General features: G+C 39.9%; 1 protein-coding gene across 2 annotated transcripts in view; it reads right to left on the reverse strand.

Annotated features, from left to right (window-relative positions):
- Positions 1–9,974: 9,974 nt before the first annotated feature.
- Positions 9,975–23,322, reverse strand: part of mtnr1ab (melatonin receptor 1A b) — a 13,801-nt gene continuing 453 nt past the window's right edge. The window contains exons 1-3 of one of the 2 annotated variants that reach the window (XM_053630728.1): positions 23,212–23,322; positions 21,612–22,870; positions 9,975–10,843 (exon numbers count right to left, since the gene is read on the reverse strand). The exon at positions 23,212–23,322 is cut by the window's right edge and continues 453 nt beyond it. In XM_053630728.1, the coding sequence (XP_053486703.1) occupies positions 9,975–10,843; positions 21,612–21,798 (1,056 nt within the window). In that variant the 5' untranslated portion in view covers positions 21,799–22,870; positions 23,212–23,322. Of the gene's footprint in view, positions 10,844–21,611; positions 22,898–23,211 lie in introns of those variants that run through there. The other variant, XM_053630729.1, reaches the window with a different exon arrangement.

The following is a 23,322-nucleotide window of genomic DNA, read 5'->3' on the forward strand; positions in this document are numbered from 1 at the left end:
GCTAGTGGGTCAGGGAAGTCACATGCTAGTGGGTAACAAGCTAGTGGGTCAGGGAAGTCACATGCTTGTGGGTAAGAAGCTAGTGGGTCAGGGAAGTCACAAGCTAGTGGGTAAGAAGCTAGTGGGTCAGGGAAGTCACATGCTAGTGGGTAGCAAGCTAGTGGGTCAGGGAAGTCACATGCTAGTGGGTAAGAAGCTAGTGGGTACATGCTAGTGGGTAGCAAGCTAGTGGGTCAGGGGAGTCACATGCTAGTGGGTAGCAAGCTAGTGGGTCAGGGAAGTCACATGCTAGTGGGTAACAAGGTAGTGGGTCAGGGAAGTCACATGCTAGTGGGTAGCAAACTAGTGGGTCAGGGAAGTCACATGCTAGTGGGTAGCAAACTAGTGGGTCAGGGAAGTCACATGCCAGTGGGTAGCAAGCTAGTGGGTCAGGGAAGTCACATGCTAGTGGGTAACAAGCTACAGGGTCAGGGAAGTCACATGCTAGTGAGTCAGGAAAGTCACATGCTAGTGGGTAACAAAGTAGTGGGTCAGGGAAGTCACATGCTAGTGACTCAGGGAAGTCACATGCTAGTGGGTAGCAAGCTAGTGGGACAGGGAAGTCACATGTTAGTGGGTCAGGGAAGTCACATGCTAGTGGCTAGCAAGCTAGTGGGTCAGGGAAGTCACATGCTAGTGAGTAGCAAGCTAGTGGGTCAGGGAAGTCACATGCTAGTGTGTAACAAGCTAGTGGGTCAGGGAAGTTACATGCTAGTGGGTAACAAGCTAGTGGGTCAGGTAAGTCACATGCTAGTGGGTAACAAGCCAGTGGGTCAGGGAAGTCACATGCTAGTGGGTAACAAGGTAGTGGGTCAGGGAAGTCACATGCTAGTGGGTAAGAAGCTAGTGGGTCAGTGAAGTCACATGCTAGTGGGTAACAAGCTAGTGGGTCAGTGAAGTCACATGCTACTAGGTAACAAGGTAGTGGGTTCAGGGAAGTCACATGCTAGTGGGTCAGGGAAGTCACATGCTAGTGGGTAACAAGGTAGTGGGTCAGGGAAGTCACATGCTAGTGGGTAGCAAGCTAGTGGGTCAGGGAAGTCACATGCTAGTGGGTAACAAGCTAGTGGGTCAGGGAAGTCACATGCTAGTGGGTAACAAGCTAGTGGGTCAGGGAAGTCACATGCTAGTGGGTAACAAGCTAGTGGGTCAGGGAAGTCACATGCTAGTGGGTCAGGGAAGTCACATGCTAGTGGGTAGCAAGCTAGTGGGTCATGGAAGTCACATGCTAGTGGGTAGCAAGCTAGTGGGTCATGGAAGTCACATGCTAATGGGTAACAAGCTAGTGGGTCAGGGAAGTCACATGCTAGTGGGTCAGGGAAGTCACATGCGAGTGGGGAGCAAGCTAGTGGGTCAGGGAAGTCACATGCTAGTGGGTCAGGGAAGTTACATGCTAGTGGGTAACAAGCTAGTGGGTAAGGGAAGTCACATACCTGTGGGTAACAAGCTAGTGGGTAAGGGAAGTCACATACCTGTGGGTCAGGAGCTACTGTTATGTTTGGAGGAGAAAGCAGAACCCAGTCTTAGGCATGTGGAAGAGCCACCATATGAAGCATTACCTCAGTATAGCATGAATGAAGCTCTGCTACACAGGCTGGAGAGGGCACATGGCATAACATCTGCTGCAGGCTGAGAAGCCAAACCATGAGATAACATATTTGCCATGTTTGTTGCTGTCGTTGTCACAACAAGTAGCCTACTACAGTCAGAAAAGGACCCAGAAAGGAAGAATGATTGGTGGCATCCCTACTCAAAAAAGGACACAGGCCACCACTTCATTTGCTATAGGCTCAGGTACACTCTTCCCCTGACTTTCCTTCAGGCTGTTTTTTTTTTTTTTTAATGTTGTTGTTCTTGTCACAAATTTCACAAAAGAAGAACAATTCACCAAATGACAGGGAAAGAAAACATGAAATCTGATTTGACAGATTTTGTGACATTCAGTCAGATTCAGTCAACTCTTGTGCCATTCAGACTGTTTCACATGATATGTGCAAAAAAACAAAACAAAAGGATTTGAGTTGCCTATCTTAACAAAGTCACACAGTCATTATTACACACCACCTCTGATGTACATAGGTCTTGGTTGGATACTGTGTGGTTGGATATGTTATTTTGAGATTATATACACGTTTGAACACTTGGAGGTTTATTACAGTTTAATTGCTATTATTGCCACAGACAAACAGATAGAACAGCAATCAAATAAGGAGACTAACCTCTTTGTGGATCTTGTTAAGTGATTGCGTTCAGATCCTAATAAGACTTTAAATGAGTGCTTTATTAAAGACAGGCATTGGAAGAGTGAACCCTTTAAACCTGAATAAAAGACTCAGACAGCACTAGTAATAACTGTAAAACATAAAGATGCGGGCTGCTATAAGTTTCTCATTCTGAGTGATAAAGATTTGGGCCATTTCAGATTAGATTAAACAGTATCTAGATTGTTTCAATAAAATAAGATCATTTGTAACATTTCTCAATTCAGTAATCATTTAATAATACACATTTCTTGTTTCACATATATGTGTACTTTGTTTTGATGTATATAAAATAGGGTCATTTAAACAAAAAATGCTATTTTTATTTTGAACTCACATCTTGTGATGCACCTGGACACACAATTAATAATATCAAAGTTACCTGTATAGGCATGCAGTAGGTGAATACTTGTATAAGTGGTGTACTCAATGTGAACAATATCAGTCAAGAAAAGGAAGGCGGGGGGGCGGGGGGGGGGGGGGGTCAACAAGCTCTCTCCATGGGGTATGGTTTGTTTGGCCTCTTTTATTTCCCGCATAAACATTTTGTGAGTGCATTTTCCAGATTATGTTGCTGTAAGGCTCATAGCACTATTTTTCTTTTAATAAAGATACACCAAAAAGCTACTTGAGTAATAGCTCTCCCTTGTGGAGAATGATTAGCCTGCTAAACATTTGAGCATGCTAATTGTTTGTACATGCTGGGTCCATGTGAGATGATTCATGTCTAAAAAGCATTCAGTAGAGTCAGGTAATTGGTGCAGATGTGCTCAGTGGTAAGACAGGGCCACTGCTTTGCCTAAAAAGCCATGTGCTATCTTTGGACTTCACATACTGAGTCTTTGTGTAAGTCAGGGGTGAAGGTTTCTGTAAAGTGGAGCACACGAGAGGAGCAGAATAACGCTAAATGCAGAACTTTATTACAGTATGGACTAAAATCTTTATCACTTTCCATATCAGGGGTTAAATATGGTTCTGAGATACAGTCATGCTGCATGTTAACACACTATGGGGAGGCTTAGTTGTCATTTACAGAATTGCAAATATGTATTACATTTTCACACTCTGGAAAAAATCCATGTTTGGTTAGAAAACAACTGGATCTAAGTATACACTGCCAGACCTAACAAGGTCGATATGCCATTATTATACCCAATAACATATGGTATTATTATAAAATGTAATTTTGTTTATATTAGTCAAGGGGAATATTCAAGAATCTGGCTCATTTCATTTAACATGTCCAAAGCCAATATATACAAATTATGACAGACTTTAAACTCAGAAATGCGTTTCCATTACCAATAATGGGTGAATGAGAAAAATGAAATGTATGTGTTTGTTTTGATGATAAACATCAGGGTGTTAAAGGGAGGAACTATAACTGTTGGTAGTAATCTGAAATAACACCGTAGGTCCTATCAAATTATCAGTTTGTTGCTTGCATAGACCTAGTGAGAGATTGCATAAGTATATAAACAGACTATGAAACCCCTCTCTCTGGCCAAACACAAAAATGATATGGTGGTACAATAATGTTTTCAGTTCTACAGCAGACTAAGTAATTGTTTATTTTGCCTTCCAAAGTCTTTTGGTTTAAGGTTGGAATGTGAAGTTAAACTACAAAATCTCATCTTTATAAGATCTCTTTTAAACAAACGGACCACACATATACGCTGCTTTAATTTCCCTCACACAAAGGCTCACAAACAGCAGACTTTACCGAACCTCTGAGCAAGGAACCTGTGCAGGTTTATTTAGGAATGACTATAGTGCGTGTCCCTCGGTCACAAATCTGCCTGGCCTTATTGTCTACACATACACAGACCTGTGTGGCAAGTTATCACTATTGTTATAACTCCTGCATCACACATGAACACTTGGTAGAAAAGACCACTTGGAAATGAGTTATAAAATATTTTTATAAAATAACAAAAAATGAACCTTACCCAGGTTTTTTTTTTTTAATGACAAAACCCCACCTCTGAGTTTATATACACCCATGAGCTCCTCAACTTACTTTGGATGGTTAATGGTTCTAGCTTCCTAAAGAGGTTCTTCATGAAACCTAACACTAAAACTAACACCAATTTTCCTATTATGTTTAATGCCTGAATTTCAGAAACCTCGTATGTAGCATTTAAACGTAATTGAAAGTGTTTTGCGCTCCAATATTCTGGATCTTGAATACATCTACATGTAAGGTCATAGTTGTTGGTGTTGAGACGCAGCTTATGACAACAATCATGACGGCGATGGAAACTTATACCCAGAAACTAACAGGGCTCATCCATGTGTGAATAATCTCCATGTCGTAACATTTCCATGTACACTGACAGATTATATATATACTGTATATTTTACGGGCCTACATGAAAACCTATTGGACCAGGATATTTCAGCTTTGACGTAGATGTACATAAAGTACACAGGGGTGTATGTGAACAATATTGCTCATGTTGCCACTGCTTATGCACATATACATAAAGTAGGGTTAGGGTTATCTTCTTCTAGATACCTGGCTAAAATAGAAAATACATAGAAAACAAAACTATCTTGTCTGTCCACTTTCATTGCCTGTATTTTTATTACCCAATTTGTGTTCTCTGTGCATTTTATTATTTAATCTATTTATTCCTTTCTCCAGCCTGTGATTAGGCATGAGTCAGCTAGTGTTAGCAAGGTAGCAATAAACACACACAGGGGTAAACAGACACCTTGGATGACTCACTGCTTTCCAATATAAACAAGTGTGAAATCCATAGAAACAAACAAACAATTCATATTGTCCTAAATTAGAGGATGTATATATATATATATATATATATATATATATATATATATATATATATATATATATATATATATATATCTTACATGTTTAAGTCCTAAATCAGTTTTTCTTATTATTCAGTTACTCAATAATTAAATAAAATGTATGTTTAAAAAAAAAATCATATGAAATGTACGTTTACACTACCATTACTCTTTAAGATATATATATATATTAAATATATGATATCATAATTAAACATGATTATGCTTAAAAAGCAGTGACAGACCAGTGGAGTGCAACATGACAGTGTTTGAGATGAAGCTCATCCTATAAAACATGCTTGCTATGTTAATTTGAATAAGCATCTTATGCATAGAGAAGTTAATTACCTGATTGTATTTATCCCTGCATTTGGGTTCCAAAACTTGATGGAAAGTTTAAGTTTTATATTATAGGCAGGAAAATTTAGTTTTGAACATCTTACAATGTAAGGAAGCAACACTCATTAGCAACCAATTATTATTGTTGTTGTCATTATTATTATTATTATTATTATTATTATTATTATTATTATTATTATTATTCAAGACTATCTTTTTCTAGCTATTTACTGGCAGTATTCTGGTAAACCCAGATCTCAACAAGAGATAAAGTGATTTACCCTAGCACCTTTTGAAGGATTTTGCAGTGCACATAAGTGTGACCTTCTGCACTTCATTAGCTGATGGGTGACCTGGGAGCATCTTGAGGTTTTCATCAAGCCCTTCCTTTAATGTACCTAATGTTCCTACTAAAACTGGCACTGTTCTAGTTTTACAATTCGACATCCTACTGATCTCGATTTCCAAGTCCTTGTATTTACTGATCTTTTCAGTATCTTTAAACATGATGTTCAAATCATCTGGGATGGCTATATCGATCAGTAGGCAGGTTTTCTCTTTCTTGTCATGCAGCACTATATCTAGTTGTTTAGCTAAGATGGTCCTACGATGGTCCGGCACTTGTACACCTACATGCTTGCACATGGTCCAGTGAACACAGCTGGCTTATTGTGTTTGTGGGTGTATTCAGACGGTGCAAGTATTGTACATCCTGCAACAATATGTCTTATGTGTTCTTCTGCCTTGTTGCATAGTCTACATTTACTATCTACTGGCTGATTTAAGATGTTCTTTTGGTGATATCTGGTGTTGAGTGCTTGGTCCTGTGCTGCCATGATTAAGCTTTTTGTCTCTCCTTTAAGACTGGAACTGCGTAACCACTGTATTGATGCATTCTTGTTAACAAATGGTCTTTCCAAGTCTCGAAAGAACTGTCCATGCAATGGTTTACTTTTCAGAAGTTCTATTTTGTGCTTTTCAATGCACTTATCTTCTTACCTTCCTTCTGGAGAGAGTATTTAGCTTTTCTGGCATTATGATCTTGGACTAGTCTCATGAATTTATCCTTGCCTAACTTGATGTCACTGCTTAGGCCAACGATGGATGAAGCAAAGGCTGACTCAAGTTCAATTAGTCCACGTCCACCATTTCGTCTCTTGATATAAAGTCTTTTGACGTCAGCTTTTGGATGATGGGATGCCTCAGATGGTCAGGAGCTTTCTGGTTTTCCTATCCATCCTCTCTATATCAGGTCTCAACCAGTCCACAATGTCAAAACTATATGCGACTACTGGAATAGCTAGAGTGCTGATAGCTGTGACTTTGTTTTTAGTGCTTAACTCAGTCTTTGATATGTTTTTTTTTGCTCTATTGTGAGTAACATATGGGTTTATGAGATTTGCAAATCATTGCATTCTGTTTTTATTTACATTTTACTCTGTGTCCCAACTTTTTTGGAATTGGGGTTGTATGTGCATGATGTTTATTACAGAGAACATGGTTACCAAGACCAAGCCACTTCTGTTAAGAGGCCTGACTATTGTTCTGGGAGTGGGACGGTCTGGGTGTTCTCTGTGGAAGTTGCTGAGTGGTAGTGAGAGGTAGTGAGAGGTATAGAATGTCCCCTGCTAGTATCCAGGATCTTTCTTCAGGTCTCATGTGGAAGTTACAGTTGGGTGGGTGAGGCAGTGATGTCTGTCTGCCTGGTTCTTCTATGTGCATATGGCTCTCTGCAGTCGAAAGTGCACTGTTTCCCAGGTGCACTATTGGGCATCCGAGTGTTCTCCAGGCGATTATTGTTGGTAACTGGACACATACTGAATTCTGTGCATAGCGACAGTGGTGTTGATTATTACTGCAATATGTTCTCAGGAACCTACCAGTTTCCTCGTTCAGGCACCCCACTTGGTCATTGAATTGGGGATAGTTCCCTGAGGACAGACTGACATTGATATTTAATTGTGTGCAAAATGCCTGCAATATACATGCAGTAAATTGGACTCCTCAGTACAATACGATGTCCTCACGGAGACCATAATGTCTAAATACCTCCTTGAAAGTAACTTATTCTGTCTCCATGGCAGTACAGAGCTTGGGTGAGAGGTATCAGATGACGCGTTTTAGAAAATCGATCAACAATTGCTAGTATCGTTGTATTACCTCAGGAGACCAGTGATGAAATCTATGGTAATATGAAACCATGGGTGATGTGGGATGGGTAGAGGTTCTAGGAGACCTAAAGGTAGTTGTCATGTGGTGTGAGACAGGGCACAGACAGTACAAGCTTTGACAGATTTCTCCACATCTTGCGCGAAGGACTGCGACCAGAGGTTTTCCACAAAGACTTCTTGTGTGCTGAATGCCAGGATGTCCCGAACTGAGTGACTTATGCACTTATTAAGTGACCCATTCAGTTGATGGGACCAAAAACTTTATGTCTCTGTTACACTTGAGCATGAAGCTCTGAACTGAATTTACCTGTAGACTTGACCACCAATTTCTCATTGCTTTAGACAGGAAAGTGGATGTTTTTCTTATCCATGCTCGCAGGCCTGAAGTTAATGTTAATCTCTGGGGCACAGAGGTTTGTTTGTTACAGTGTTATAGCAGTATTTAAAAAGATTTTTTGCTCTTTCGTGTACGGGGTGGCTACCTGCAGCTCAGCGACTTAGACCTTATTTAATTAGGCCAGCATATTTAAGACGGTGAAGAGATAATAGATATGATCTGCCCAAAGGAAAAAAGGCCGGATGGGTAGGCATTGAAAGGTAACAGGATTATTTATCATAGCTGTTCAAACACAAAATGCATTTACTTCAGCTTCCACAGATTTAGAGACACATTCAGCTCTAAGCATAGAAACAACCATCTGTGGGCATGGACACAGCAACTTGAATTTAAAATAGCTCAGGGATTGTACACTGTGTATGGCCAGGATGCACAGGCTGAATCATTCTATGAAAGAATCGTGCATGGATAGAAACCTAGCTCCACATCTGATTCTATTGCTGATGGGTATCCGGCAAACTGGAAATTTCTCAAGGCAACCTACAGGAGGCAGAATTGCAATAAGAAAATCTGTAGAGCACATAATTTAGCCCACAAATCTGTTTCTGCTCAGATGATCCAAGCCATTTGAAAGGTTTTCTTGTCTGCCAAAATAGACTTGGATTTAAAAAAATAATTTTAAAAAAGGCAACACCAGATTGCAGTTTATGAGAATATGACAATATACAAGAAAGGCATATTCATCATAAATTCAGTATATTGTAATTAGAATCCAACATTCACAGTGTTATTTGAACTTAATCTTCTAATTATGCTAGTGAGAATATGAAAATGAATACCGTGTGGCTTTGTTCGAAGGCAGCTGTACATTGAACTTCAAATTATCTCAGTAAACATTTGACACTTCACATTTGACAGCTCAAAGACAGACAAACAAATATGTTCAGTCATGCTGCTTTACACTGTAAATAATAAAGTGGTGTGTCAAATTTGAAGCACAATAATGCAGCTTTGCACAAAGAACTTGGAGCATGCACAAATAAAAACATATAATTATCACCATGTTTATTTTAATAATAGGAATTCTCCATGTGACCTGAAAAGATTGATTTATCTTTTCAGTCTTCCATGATAAATATTTCCAGCACTTTTACCTTATCATCAAGCTTTAGTTTATTTAAGCGCTGTTATTCATATACAGGGCGATAAAAAAAAATTAACGTTAAACAATGTTACAAACACATACTGGCAGCATTTGTCTTTACATTTTTCTTTTCTTTACAGTACTGTTGTCATTTTTGGTGAAATGGCTACCAGATTGAGTTTGTTGTTTAGAAGAAAGGTTTGTGGATGGATGGTTCCACTAGAGTGTTACAGTATTGTGGTGTCATATGACATTTCTGAGTCACCCTGAATACTATGGTACATACAACAAGATTATAGAAATAAGTTCCCAATGAAAAACAAAGCATGTGCAATTTGTTCACCAATCCATCAATTTGTGTTCAAAAAAATCACATAATATTGCTGACTGTTGTATGTTTGAACAAACATTTAGTGTCAAACAACAATTATTTGGTAAGCACTAAGGCTTAAAAATGGGTTTTCATGTGGTATAGACAAGAGCTTTAAAGACTGTGAGCAGAGACAGGAAGGCATCCAATTCAAAGTTATGAAACGTCAAATGTTAAATCAAATATTTTTTCTTTCTTTTTTTTTGTTACTCTGAGATGACATTTGGGCACAAGACTGATAGCCTTAGAATATCAACAGAATATCAAACTGTCACAATAAATAAATATATCCTTCCCCATTCTGAAATGTAAACATGAGATAGGATATTTGCAGTGCACCATTTAAAAAGAAACTGGTAAAGAAAACTCATACACCCTGTATGTCTCAATACATTGTTTATATGTTTATTACTATATAATACCATTTACAGTCCCAAGGGGTCCAGATGGGTATTTGGAGTATTTCTTTCTCCCAGTGGCTCAACCCTTTAAGTCTTTACACTGAGTCAACTTTGACTTGGTTGTTGTTTGACATTAAAGCTGACGGCTTGCTTTTTATCCTGTCAACAGCATTGTTAGAGCTGTCTGCGTAGAACATCCTAGCAGTGCAAAATGAGATGATGATTTTTTTGTACTCCTGTCTAAAGTTCTGATTGAGCAGTCCATAGACAATGGCATTAAGGCAGCTGTTAAAGTAGGCCATGAAATAACTGAATACAAAGAGCCACTCCGGGATGAGAGGCGCTACCCGCTCAGGGTTCACAGCAACAGCCAGGCCGATAAAGTTGAGCGGTGCCCAGCATATGGCAAAAAGCACGAACACTACAAACATGGTGACAAAATTCCTCACGGTATGTGGCGTAAGCTTGGTTCGGAAATCGGGCTTGACGCGTCTTCGCACTTGTATGACCAGAATCCAGATCCTCAGGTAGCAATATGTGACGACCAATATGGGAAGGATGAAGTGGAAGAAGACCACGGCAATGGTATAGGCTGAACTGGCTGACTGCGCGAACGTGCATGAGTACACCCGGGGGTCATACTGCAGCGAGCCCACGAAGAAGTTCGGCACTATAGCGACAACGGTCAGGATCCAGATTAGGATCACATAACACAGGGAGTTTTTGTCACTGTAGAGCTTGTCATACTTGAGGCTGTGACAAATGTAACAGTACCGGTTTATAGCAATGCCAGTGATGTTAAATATGGACCCAATGACACTTAATCCCATCAGAAAGCCACTGATTTGGCAATGTACAAAGCCCAGGTTCCATCCATTGTTGAAAATAGACATCAGCACCAGTGGGTAGGGATAAACTGCCACCACTAGGTCTGCTACTGCCAGGCTCACCACAAATATGTTCCCTGCAAAACAAATATAGTGTAATTTCAGGCCGGATTTGTCATTCACATAAGAATGAGAAATCATTTTGACTATGAACTATTTGCGGAAACAAAGTGAAATATACAGTAAAACAGCAAAATAGAATACAATACATACAATACATTTAAACAGACTTTTAATATTTTCCAAAGCATCAGCACAAAGGTAAACATTTTATTATATAAGAGAAGAGAATAGCTTGAAAAGTTGCAGAAAGCCTGATAGTTTTGACATCAGATTAGATTTGCATACAATCTGATGTCGACCTGTTTTACTACAATGGAATCGAACTACCCAACCCCAGATGTGCGAGGCAAACGTGCTAACTGCTAAGCCACCATAAGACAGCACAGTTATACATTTTTTTAAATTTACTTTACCTTGTGGTCATAAAGACCACTTAATAATGCAAAACCTAACTAAGGACGTAAAAGGAAACACAGAAAAATGTTGGTTGGAATTTTAAAAGGAAAAACATCCATCCATCCATCCATCCATCTTCTATACTGCTTATCTTTTTCAGGGTCACGGGGAAACCTGGAGCCTATCCCAGGGAGCATCGGGCACAAGGCGGGGTACACCCTGGACAGGGTGCCAATCCATCGCAGGGCACAAGGAAAAACTTTTTTTTTTTTTAAAAGTGAATAAAAAAACAGAAGAGAGAAAAGAAGGAAAAGAGACAAAAAGATGGATATAAATTATGACTATATGAGCCACAAAAAGCTAGCAAAAAATTTTGCTTTCTGCCTGATGTCTTTCAAAACCCAAGGTTAAGACTTGTTACAGATGTCTTTTTCATCAATGATGCCAATGTATTTTAATAGAATGACCTTCACCACTTTTAATTAAGTCATACCTTTCCAAAGTCTGTCAGCTGCTTTCTCTATTAAAAGCATTTGGGTTGCACCTGCTTTTGTCATGTGATGTTTCGTTCTCCTTTGAGGAACATTCTGAACTTTGGGGCCCGTCTCAGGAGAGAGTGGTGATATGGTTCATTTAGTAACATAGCGGTGCTCTTTCTGTTTTTCACTCTCACTGCACTTAAAATATATTCAACAATTTGAACTCATTTTAAATCCCCTTAAAATCCCCATATTTTTTGCATCAATCAGTTAGCTCAGATGTGCTACATGCAAGACTGAGATGCATGTAGCATGACCTGAGCAATAGTGACATGGAACCCTTTCTCCCATCTGTCTTCCCTCATTAGCACTAAGCCTGTGTGACTCTGTCCTCTGCGTGCGGCATCTTATTGCCGGGAGGCACAGGGGGAACACAAGCGTTCAAGTACTTCAAAATATCATTCATGGTTTTTTTTCACTATTTCAAGGTCCCCATGTGGCTTTCTTTGGACAGGAAGAAAAAATATTTTTATATGCTGGGTTTTAAAGCATTGAGTTTTGGTGTTTTAACCGAAGGCTTGTTCATATATAAAAAATAAACCCTGGCAGAATAGATAGTATGATTCCTGGTATGGTAAATTTTTATGTATATGCATTCATGTCTTAGTGGATTTAGATTGATGCTAGAAGCCATCATTAGAGCAGATGAACAGAACTGTGGCTCAAAATTATTCTCTGATTTCTGAAGCACTTCTGCTTTTGGGCTGATGTGTTCTCTCTTCAGCCAGAGGGATGAACAGCCTAGAACAGCCAAAAGGTCCTCAGTGTGCCCCTGGACCCTTTCTGTGAACATCATCTCCATCTTGTGAAGGAGTGACTAAGCACATCTAATGTCTGTTACTTGACTATGAACTGTTTTAAAAAGCATAATGTAAGTAGTGTATAAGGCAAAGACTTGACCCTGGCCATTAGTAATTGTAAACTGCTACAGTGTCTTTTTGGAACTGAATTACACTCTTGTATGATGCCACCAATTTCCACACAAATAACAAGTTCCTTTCTTTCTTAAAGCAGTCCCTCCAGGATTTTGCGACTTTGCAATCGCATAAATTAACGCAAAATCAAGTGAACTCCGCTATTCTAATATTGCAATCTCCAATATTTGGAGGAGCTTGGCATTTTTCAAAATTACAGCAGATTTTCCACATATGTGGGCCAAGACGCGTCATGTGACATCATCACAACACACATTCGGCCAAAGGTCTCATTTACCAACAAACATCACTGCGAAAAAAGCACAATTTTTTTTTTTTAAAACCGCAAAAAATTCAAGCATTTTTGGAAGCGAAATCTGCGAATCCTGTATGGACCGTTAAAGACACTGTTATTTAAGATGGATTGGGAAAAGACTGCATAGATGCCAATTGTAGTTTCCTAAATTTGGTCAAAATTATGCTACATTTGCAGCTTTTTAAAACTGAAAATTCAGCAATTTTATAGCACTTGCAAAACCTGCAAAAATCAGACATTTTCCAGCATAACACAGATCAACATTTAAGTTCAATATACCGTATATCATATAGTTTTAGCATAAATGGGACACTAAGAAAACTGCCACATCTTAATATTTAAATCGAAGTTGTTAAAAAAAAGGTTAAATATGATTAGGACTTAATTCTGAACAATTCTAGTTAGTCACCTAACATTATACTGTCACTTTTATCTTTTACACTTGAGTGCAACACTCAAATGTGTTATAATGGCTTTTTGGCCCCAATGCTAAATTTTAAAGCTGCAGTATTTAATTATTTTGGGTTAAAAATGAACAAAAATCAATTATTGAGCAAGTACATAAAAAGCATTCAATCCTTACCTTCCCCAAATTGCAACGGTAAGCTTAAAATAACTATTTATAATTTGAGCAGTCGGGTTAGATTTTGCGGGAAATGTCAGTTTGATCTCATTCGTCTTTGTGTGGTTCAGTCACGTCCATAAACAGAAAGAAGAAGAGCCGACTACTATATCGTGTGTGTGGGGGCTGAGGATGGTGGAGTGTTTGTAGCTTTGTGCTCTTACAACAGTTGCTTAGAATTTAAATGTTTTAGTAACATTTACTTTTCCAACCTTTTGCCCCGTCCCAACTTTTTTGAGACATGTTGCGGCCATCAATTTCAAAATTACTTTATTACTTTTCTTAAAATGGCACATTTCCTCAGTTTAAACATTTGATATGTTTTTTATGTTCAATTGTGAATAATATGAGGGTTTCTGAGATTCAAATGCAAATCACTGCATTCTGTTTTTATTTACATTTTACACAGCATCCCAACTTTTTTGGAATTGGGGTTGTAGTTCTGAATTTTGGCATTAATATTACCAAGATACTTGAATTTGTGCAACATCATCTGGTTTGAGAAAAACAATAATCTAAATATCTGTTCCATGGTACAAAGAACAATCTAAAACACATCTTCAATCAAATTTCTTGACAGTGTGAGCTAAGATGATGTAGAATTTCACATCTTTATTAACTTAATAGAACACAAAATGAACAACATTAGGTTCTTATTTAACACAGTTTATAGATTAAGAGTACTCTATACTCTAATAATAATAACCTGGGAGACATACATAATACAAACACATCTCAATGAGTTCAATCCTATTGGGTAAAACAAACTCTACATGTTAATGCTCTTTAATGCACTTGACTCAATACATCTGGACACTGGACTACACTCCACTAGCAATGGCATTGATTAATATGATAATGAGTCTTTATTGATACAAATGCACAGTGAAATTCCAGCATGTTAGGAAGTTGGGGTCAGAGCACAGGGTCAGCCATGATACGGTGCCCCTGGAGCAGAGAGGGTTAAGGGCCTTGCTCAAGGGTTCAAGAGTGGCAGTGCTGGGGCTTGAACCCCCGACCTTCCAATCAGTAACTCAGCCTTAACCATCAAGCCACCACTGCATATATCATGGTCATGACAGTAAAACTATCAGTCCTAGAATGTCACTATTAAGTTACCCCTGTGTTTTTCACATTTCAGATGCTTATCTAAAGCCAGGTTTACACTATATAGTTTTTTAGCCATATTTTGCTGTCACAGACAAAAATTACACATCGTAAAAGAATTCTTTAGTCATGAGTTGAGAACTGAGGTCTTAGGATGCAAAATGCGACATGCTCACCAGCATCCAAAATAATGCTATTGAGATAAAAGTCAGCTGATGATATAGTTATAGCAGGTTGCACAGTTTTTTCAAAAAAATTTCAGATGTAGCAGTGTGACCGCTGCTTGCCTAAAATCAGTAGGAGGACAGCATAGGATTACGCGATTTTCAGGGGGCAGCTACATATACAGTCCAGTGTCCAATGTTTCAGTTTTTTCTGACCCCATTTATGACGTAAGCAAACTGCAGTAAATTTCTGGATTGTATAATCTGATACAGAGCATGTAATCACACTAGCTGTTTGTCATATCTCAGTCCAGCCACGACTCAGTTTCCCAGGAGGCACCGCTAACTACAAACATGGCCCCTGAGGACTACACTTCCCACACACTCATGCGCTCGCCTTCCCCGGAGTTCTAATCACACACACCTGCATCCCATTACAAACACACTCACACCTCAGCATAAGAGAGACTTTGGAAGCGAAGAGACTTTGCTAAGTAATATTCAGTTGAGTTGTTTCTCTGCCATTCTCTAAGCCTTTTTCTTGTACGTTTACAAAGTTACTTTTGACCAGTGTTTCCATCCCCGACCTTGATTTCTACCTAGCCTCGTTTTTTTGTTTGCCTGATCGCCTGACCCTTGCCTGTTTATCAACTACAAACTTTGTCTTTCCCCTTTGGATTATTCTGCCTGGTTTCTGTCACCCACGACTGCTTCCGTCTCCACCTGTACATGACAGATTACTTCGCCTTCCTATGGAAGCAGCGGGTGATCCGCTGTGGTGTCAAGCCATTGAAGGCCACGGTAGAATGATTAGCAAGCAGAACCAGCAGCTAGCCAACCTGACTGCGCAGGTGGCTAGGTTAGTTCAAACCGTGCCGGTCGCTGCACTGACACCTGCGCAGTTTCCTCCAATACCGGTGTCAGAGAAATATGCCGGGGATCTGGCACGCTGTCGGGGTTTTCTCCTCCAGTGCTCCCTGTTTTTCTCGAGCTACCCAGGGATGCCGGAGAGTTGGAGAATTACCCACTTCATGGAGCTGTTGACCAGGTGAGCTTTACTCTGGGCCATGGCTTATTCGGAGCAGGGAAGCAGCACCATCACCTCCCTGGAACAGCTGACGTATCGCTTTCGGATGGTCTTTGATCACTCTCCGGATAACGGGGAGACAGGGGAGGAGCTGCTAACCCTAAAGCAAGGTGCACGCTGAATCGCGGATTATGCCTTAGAGTTTCGCACTGTCTCGGCCAGGAGTGGATGGAACGAGCCAGCTATTAAGACTATGTTTCGCCTGGGATTGAACCCGGATATAATGACAGAGCTGGCCTGTTGCGATGACCAACTCATCCTCGATTCACTCATTAACCTGGCTATCCGCCTAGTTTGCCTGCTACAGAGCTGCCACCCAGTACATAGCGAGGCTGCTGTTGCCGTGCAAAGTCTCCCTGCTGAACCCATGCAGCTTGGGCGTGCGCAACTCAACAATGAGGAGAGGCATCTCATCAGACAATGGCCTCTCAAGCAGCGTCGCGACCTAGGAGATAGTGGAACGGCTAAACCACATCAGCCAGGGGTGAGTTTGGGTCCTTCATCCCAGATCGCATTTCAACCTGCATTTGTGTTACCTGGCGTAGTGGAATACTCAGGGTTGTCCTGTACCGTAGAAGCGCTGATTTACTCAGGAGCGGCGGGGAATTTCATTGATCAGAACACCATACAGCAGTACAACATCCCTGTTCGCCCACTCATTCAATCCCGTAAGATCCACGCCATCGATGGAGCCCCTATTGGGAAGGGGTTCGTCTCTCATTGTACAGAACCACTCATCCTCCATACCAGCGCGTTCCATCAGGAGAGCATAGTGTTTTACGTCACAGTGTCCGCCAGACATCCAGTGATTCTAGGCCTCCCCTGGCTGGAACAACACAACCCAGGTACTTCATGGACTAACAAAGAGATCACGCACTGGTCCACCCAATGCATAAGACATTGCGTACAGACACCAGTGATGGCCCTAGCGGATCGAAAGCCCGGATAAAACTGCTACAGTCCACATTCCACCCGAATATCAGGACATCAGGGAGGCATTTAGCAAGGAAAGGGCTAGTGGATTACCACCTCATCGGCCCTACGAATCTGCCATAGATCTGCTTCCAGGAACTATGCCACCCCGAGGAAGGGTGTATCCATTGTCACAGACTGAGCAGAGAGCTATGGAGGAGTACATTCAGGAGTCACTGCAGTAGGGTTACATCAGACTGTCTACATCCCCCGCCTCCACAGGATTTTTCTTTGTGGACAAGAAGGGAGGAGGGCTCAGGCCATGCATCGACTACAGGGGTCTTAATCAGTGGTGTATCAAGTATCGCTACCCTCTCCCGTTAGTACTGGTCGCCCTAGAACAACTCCGTGCTGCCACTATCTTCACTAAACTGGACCTCCGCAGTGCATACAACCTGGTCCGGATCAGAGAGGGAGATGAGTGGAAGACGGGGTTCAGTACCACCTCAGGCTACTATGAATATCTGGTAATGCCGTATGGACTCTCTAGCGCCCCCTCAGTCTTTCAGTGCCTAATAAATGACGTCCTAAGCGAGCGTTTGCAAGCGTGTGAGTATAAACACAACGAGGCTGTACTGTAGTAGATCAGTTTTCCTGTTCGGCGTGATGACGTTTAATGTCCCGGACAACCTCTGTAGTCCCATTTCGCCACTTGCTAGCAACTGCCTTCTTCAAGACATGTACAAGCTTTTTAAAAAATCCTAAGTGGGGTATTACTGATGTATTTTATGTCATAGTATAAAATGTGAACATATCTGGAGCTTGTGTTAACCACAGACCTTATTCCAGGCATTTAACCAAAAACCCATTCAAAAACCCCATTGACTTCGGGACGATAGATGTCAAGTACACAGAAAAATTCAAGATCATGAGAAAATTAAGTCGAGATTACGAGAAAATAACTTTTTGTTATGTCGAGATCACGAGAAAACGAGAAAGAAAATATTAATAATGCATGGCCACTTAGAGCTTCTGTAGTGTGTACAGTGTGTGTAAGTGTTCTGTTTGGATGAAGAAGGTGCATTTGGACAGTCACTATCTGATCACAAAATGAATTATGTTTCACTATGGCACGTATCTCTCCAAATCCATAATCAATTCAGGAAAAAAGCACACTTGGCTAGCAAGGTTTTAGATATCTTTTGGCAGTCTCACTGTTTTCAACTTCTGTTTATTAAATTGACTTCTTACCCAAAGTGATATTTGCAGGAAGACCACAAGGCAAGGTTATAAAATAACAAATTTTTAAAAATTCCACATTGTTTTGGCAAAATACACTCATGCCTTATTAATGTAAAGATTTCTAAGTGTATTATTTGAAGAAAAACTTAATTGTGGTCAAAACCAGAATTTTGTTTTCAGAATTTAGTCTGAACACTGACAAGTTTTTACTGACAGTCACATTTAAAAGACATTATAAGCTGCTTTTGACCGTTTTGCTTTTTTATTATTGATATTGCAAGATGGACTTTTTAAAAACTCATTCATATCTGAATACCAATTTATTTTAACTCTGATTTCAAATTTGCTTGGGATCGGGAAAGCATTGCGACACCAGCTTCAGTTTTGGTGACAGCCAGTGGACCCAATACTGTCCCCCAACTGTATATTTCAGTCAATGTGAACTGACAGAGAAACATTCTTAACGATATTTCATTTTTAGCCAACTTTTATAGCAACTGGTTTCAAGATGGCTTCACCAAAAAGATCTTACTGTATATAGAAGGACGAGCTTTTGCATGTCTACTTATTTTGGCCATCATTTCAACTCTTGTCTTTTCTAGCATCTCAAATCTCTGGCAAATTTAAACCAGCCTCTGGAAAATGTACCATATGAGCTCTGGAATGCATGTGCTGGGTTCAGCAAGAAAAAGTTCCTTGGTCCTTAGTCTTAGCACTTTCTAGCAGAGTCAGGACCTTTTCCCATAAGATAGACTACAAGATGTTAACAAGCATCACCCCAACAGAGCAGAATATCTCCGTGCACAGAACCACAATGTATGAGTTGACTTCAGCAAGAGGTTTTTTTTTTTTCTTTTACTATGAAAGAAAGCCAAAGGCAAGCCACAGGGCAGTATAGGAAGAAATGAGGACAGGAACATGAACTATATCTTCTTTTTATACAATTTAACACAGCATGAACCCACAGTGAACAATGGTGCTTCTTATACAATGAATTATTTGCTTGCATTTTAATACAGTTATGCTACACTTATTAAATGATCAGAAGGATCACAAATATCTGCACTAATTGGCTCACTACCCAAATGAAGTAATCAGTGTCATTTGGAATAAAGTGTACACAAGGGAATATTCTGACTCTTATCCCAACTAAGTGAAGTCCACTAAAGAAAGTTTTCCTTCTGTAATACAGACTGCATAATGTGCTGCAAAGAGTTCCCCTTGAATGAACAATGAGCTTCACTTAATAAAACTGCCTCGGGCTTACAAGCCATGTCAGAGCCATTAAGTGAGAATAAAACAGTGAGAGAACAAGAGTAAGAGAAATACAGTGTGCCAGAGAGTTTCAAAAATAATTACCAAAGCAAATTTCTTTGAAAAAAAACATTAGACTTAATCCAGGACAGCATACGTTCTACAATCTGCCAACACACAAAGCCTTCTATAGTGATGAACCTCATATTTAACTACTGAGTTATATTGGCTGTAGGGTGCTGCAGGGAATGCTGAGTGTGTTTAAATCAGTGCTACAGGCCAGGGGGGAGTACTTGCTCTGAATAATCCAAACAGACAGTGATGTCACAGGGGATTGAGTCTTTCTGGTTGAATTGGTATATCTGTGTCGAGGGAGAGGGAAAACTGTTGTGTTCCACAACTGAAGAAAAATGCACAGTACATCATGTGTCTGTGTGTTTTTGCATGTCAAACATGCATGGGTATGTGTCTCTGTGTGTATGACTGTACTTTATGGCCTGCATGGAACATGTGGTATGATTATTTGAAACGGGAACGCCATTACAAATTATCAGTGGGTCAGACAACTATACATTAGGCCATGAGACATCTCCTCAATAGAGAGGAGCATAATGAATTACATCTTAGGAGGGTAATAGAACAATTAGTGGGTTAACCGTGACCCACTAATCAGAGTAGGCATTGCACTGCACCCAGTGGGAGGTCACACTGCAGAATGCATTCCAAAAAAGGTTCCCTTTGTGCACTAACACAGAAATGCAATTATTCTGATAATTCTGTTTCATCTGTAGGTTATGTCTAGACATAAACTACACTCCATGGTAAACAACACACTAAGATATCATTCATGCATTAAGTACATTTTCAGTGGCATCAGTTTTGAGTGGGAATGATTCCGCTCTGCTCCTCTCACTCTCTCACTTACACACCCACTCAACTCATGTAAGGAAAATAATAAACATTACAGCCAAAATTTAATTTAAGTGATATGTGTTCTGAAGGTTTACCTTTGTGCTAATAAGTTTTACAGTCCAGTACCAGCATACGGTGTTCTCCATACTGGCAGATGATAGTGGCATATGGGACAGTATGTCACTGGCGATAAGCACTCTGTCCACTTGTGGGAGAGTAACTGGCTATTTCAGTTCTGTTTGATATTGAGCCAATTACCTGAAGCCTCTAAGCCGTGGGTTGTCTTTCCGAAACAATACAACAGAACAAAATGAAATGTGACAATAAAAAAATCCTTGACGTAAATGAAAGTACAAAAGGAGCAACACTAGGCAGTTGCTTCCTAGTGTTTCCGTCACATTTATTGTCTGTTATATTTAAAATCGAATGTCTTTCTTTGTTAATAAAAGGTCTTTCATTGTACTTGGGATATAAAGCAGCCTACATTTTTAATGTATGATAAATACAATGTATATTTGCTTTACTGAATTTTGGATATATAGAAACATATATCGAGCATATAAATAAATTGATATGGCTATCACATGAATCCTGTGTCTTGCAAATGACTGCCTGTTCTTTGGTAAGTCTTTGGTACGAAAGGCACCTTTAATATTAAAAGTGGCACTGTCAGAGACCGCTGATCACAGCTTCACCACTTACCAAACTTACCAAGTGATGGGTGAATTCCATCACTTCCTCATATAAACAAGGAATATTAACGGTCTCTTTTATACTCTCTGATCCTACTCTTAATCTCCCGTTACTTTGTGTCTGGTATGTACTAATCAGAGTAAAAAAATCAAGCACTAAACAGGATACCCTTCAAGAGTAATGTGAATCCAGCAATGCAGTGAATTGACTTAGTTCAAATGTGTGCATCATTTCCACCTGAATTAAATATACAGGTTCACATGAGCACAAATTTGTCTTTCAGATGACTTACTTTTGGATATAATTGTTTTGATGTGCTATATTTAATTCAATTAAGCAAATTCAATGCTGAATTGATGTATTAAAACTCACCAAGGATACTTGTACTGTAAATATAGTACTTCATTTAAACAAAACATTTAAAAAAAAATAATAATAATTTTTAAAAATGACTATAGACAATATTTAGAGTGCATTTGTTGTATTTTTGTAAAATATATGCGAATTCTGGATTGTCATGCATGCAAGTTGCGCGTGAAGAATGCTGTGTGAGCGTGTGGTGCTGTGTGTGTGTGAGAGAGAGTGATGTTTGGAAATGTGGGCACCCTTGATGAAGAGGCTTACCTGCGTTTCTGAGCTTCTTATTCCTGTACACGGAGATAATAACCAGCAGGTTGCCCAGTATGTCGACCACGATGGTGAAGATGAGCACGCTCCCCAGAGTGCAGGAAAGCCACGGAGGACGGCTGAGTGTGAGCTCGTGAGGGGGCAGCGAGGAAATGTTCGATAATATGCTGCCATTTGTGTTCATTTTAAACCACACTTTTCAGTCCTCGGCATCACTCACAGGTGTTCGCGACATTGCAAAACTTTTCGAGTAGTCTATACTTTGGGTTGCGTAAAAAGACCGGGAATAAGCCTCGTCGCGTGCGGCGCGTCAGTCGCGAGGCAGCACGTGCGCGCGCGCGCACTTTTTTATAGCTTTGGAGAGAATTCGCATTTGATAATTCGGGCGGCGAGTTCAATTCTCTCTTAATGCCGTGACTCTGTCAATGTGTAGAAACGCTGCCCCGCCGTGGAAGAGAACAGAACATTCAAAAAATATATATATTTAGGTTTATTTATTTATTTTTGTTCCCTGACGCACAACCTCATTCATGTATAAGGGTCATTCACCTCCGCACGCGCTCACTCATGAATGGGCACGTTTTGGTGCCCATTCATGATTTATTTCATGTAAAATGAAATTCATTCAAGCAATGTAACTAGAATGGCTTTAGTGGAAATATATGGGGTGGATTCAGGTAATGTTGGCCATGAGGTAAAGTATGATAAATAAGTTTTTGAACTGTGTGCTACAGTATGTTAAAAAAAAAGTAAGCTGTACTTTGTTACTACACTTAAGTATTGATTTGTGTGGTTTATATTTTACTTAGGCCTATACAATCAAAGTACTCATTCCAATCATTTACATTTATTCATTTAGCAGATTATAATTAAATACCACCAGAGCAATGTATCAAGCAGAGAACAATACAAGTAGTGCTACCATACAAGATTGTTTTTAATTGAGTGCCAGAGGAGCAAGGTACACAGAGTAGAGGTGTAAGAGCCAGAGTAGGTGCAGGTTTTATTTTTATTTTTTTGACAAGGAGACAAGTTAGGGGTTAGAAGAGGTGGGGTTTTAGCCATTTTTTTTGAAGATAGTGACAGATTCTGCTGTCCGGATTGAGGTTGGAAGTTCATTTCACTGCAAAAGGAGGGTCAGTTTGAAGGTTCTGGAAAGGGACCTCGTACCTCGCTGTGTCAGCACTACTAGGCATCGGTCAAACCTCAAAGGTCTCTTCTTCATCAGTATCCTGGGCTCAGGAATCCATGTGCATCTGTGAAAATCACCCCATCACATAACATTTGCATTAGTTATGTATAGCCCAAGAGTTTACATTTAATCATGGAGCATTTAAGGACACTTGAACAAGAAGAAACACATATTTGTGCATGAGATAATTCATTAAGAATGCAGCCAAACCGTTATTGACATTAAGGCTGAAATTGCTAGCGTTGCACATTAATATTGGATTTCATTACACTGTACATTTCTAGCAATGCCTCTGAGTGTATTCTGGACTCCCACACATTTTATTAGCATTTTATTTTAAAGCAACAAAATCCATTTTTTCAGTACATTAATAATTTCAATTGAATAATTTTAATAATGTAATACATTTAATTTTCTTCATCCATCGATCTTCTATACCGCTTATCCTCTTCGGGGTCACAGGGGAACCTGGAGCCTATCCCAGGAAGCATCGGGCACAAGGCAGGGTACACCCTG

This window comes from Ictalurus furcatus, chromosome 8 (genome assembly GCF_023375685.1).
Source record: "Ictalurus furcatus strain D&B chromosome 8, Billie_1.0, whole genome shotgun sequence".
In the NCBI taxonomy this organism is placed as follows: Eukaryota; Metazoa; Chordata; class Actinopteri; order Siluriformes; family Ictaluridae; genus Ictalurus; species Ictalurus furcatus.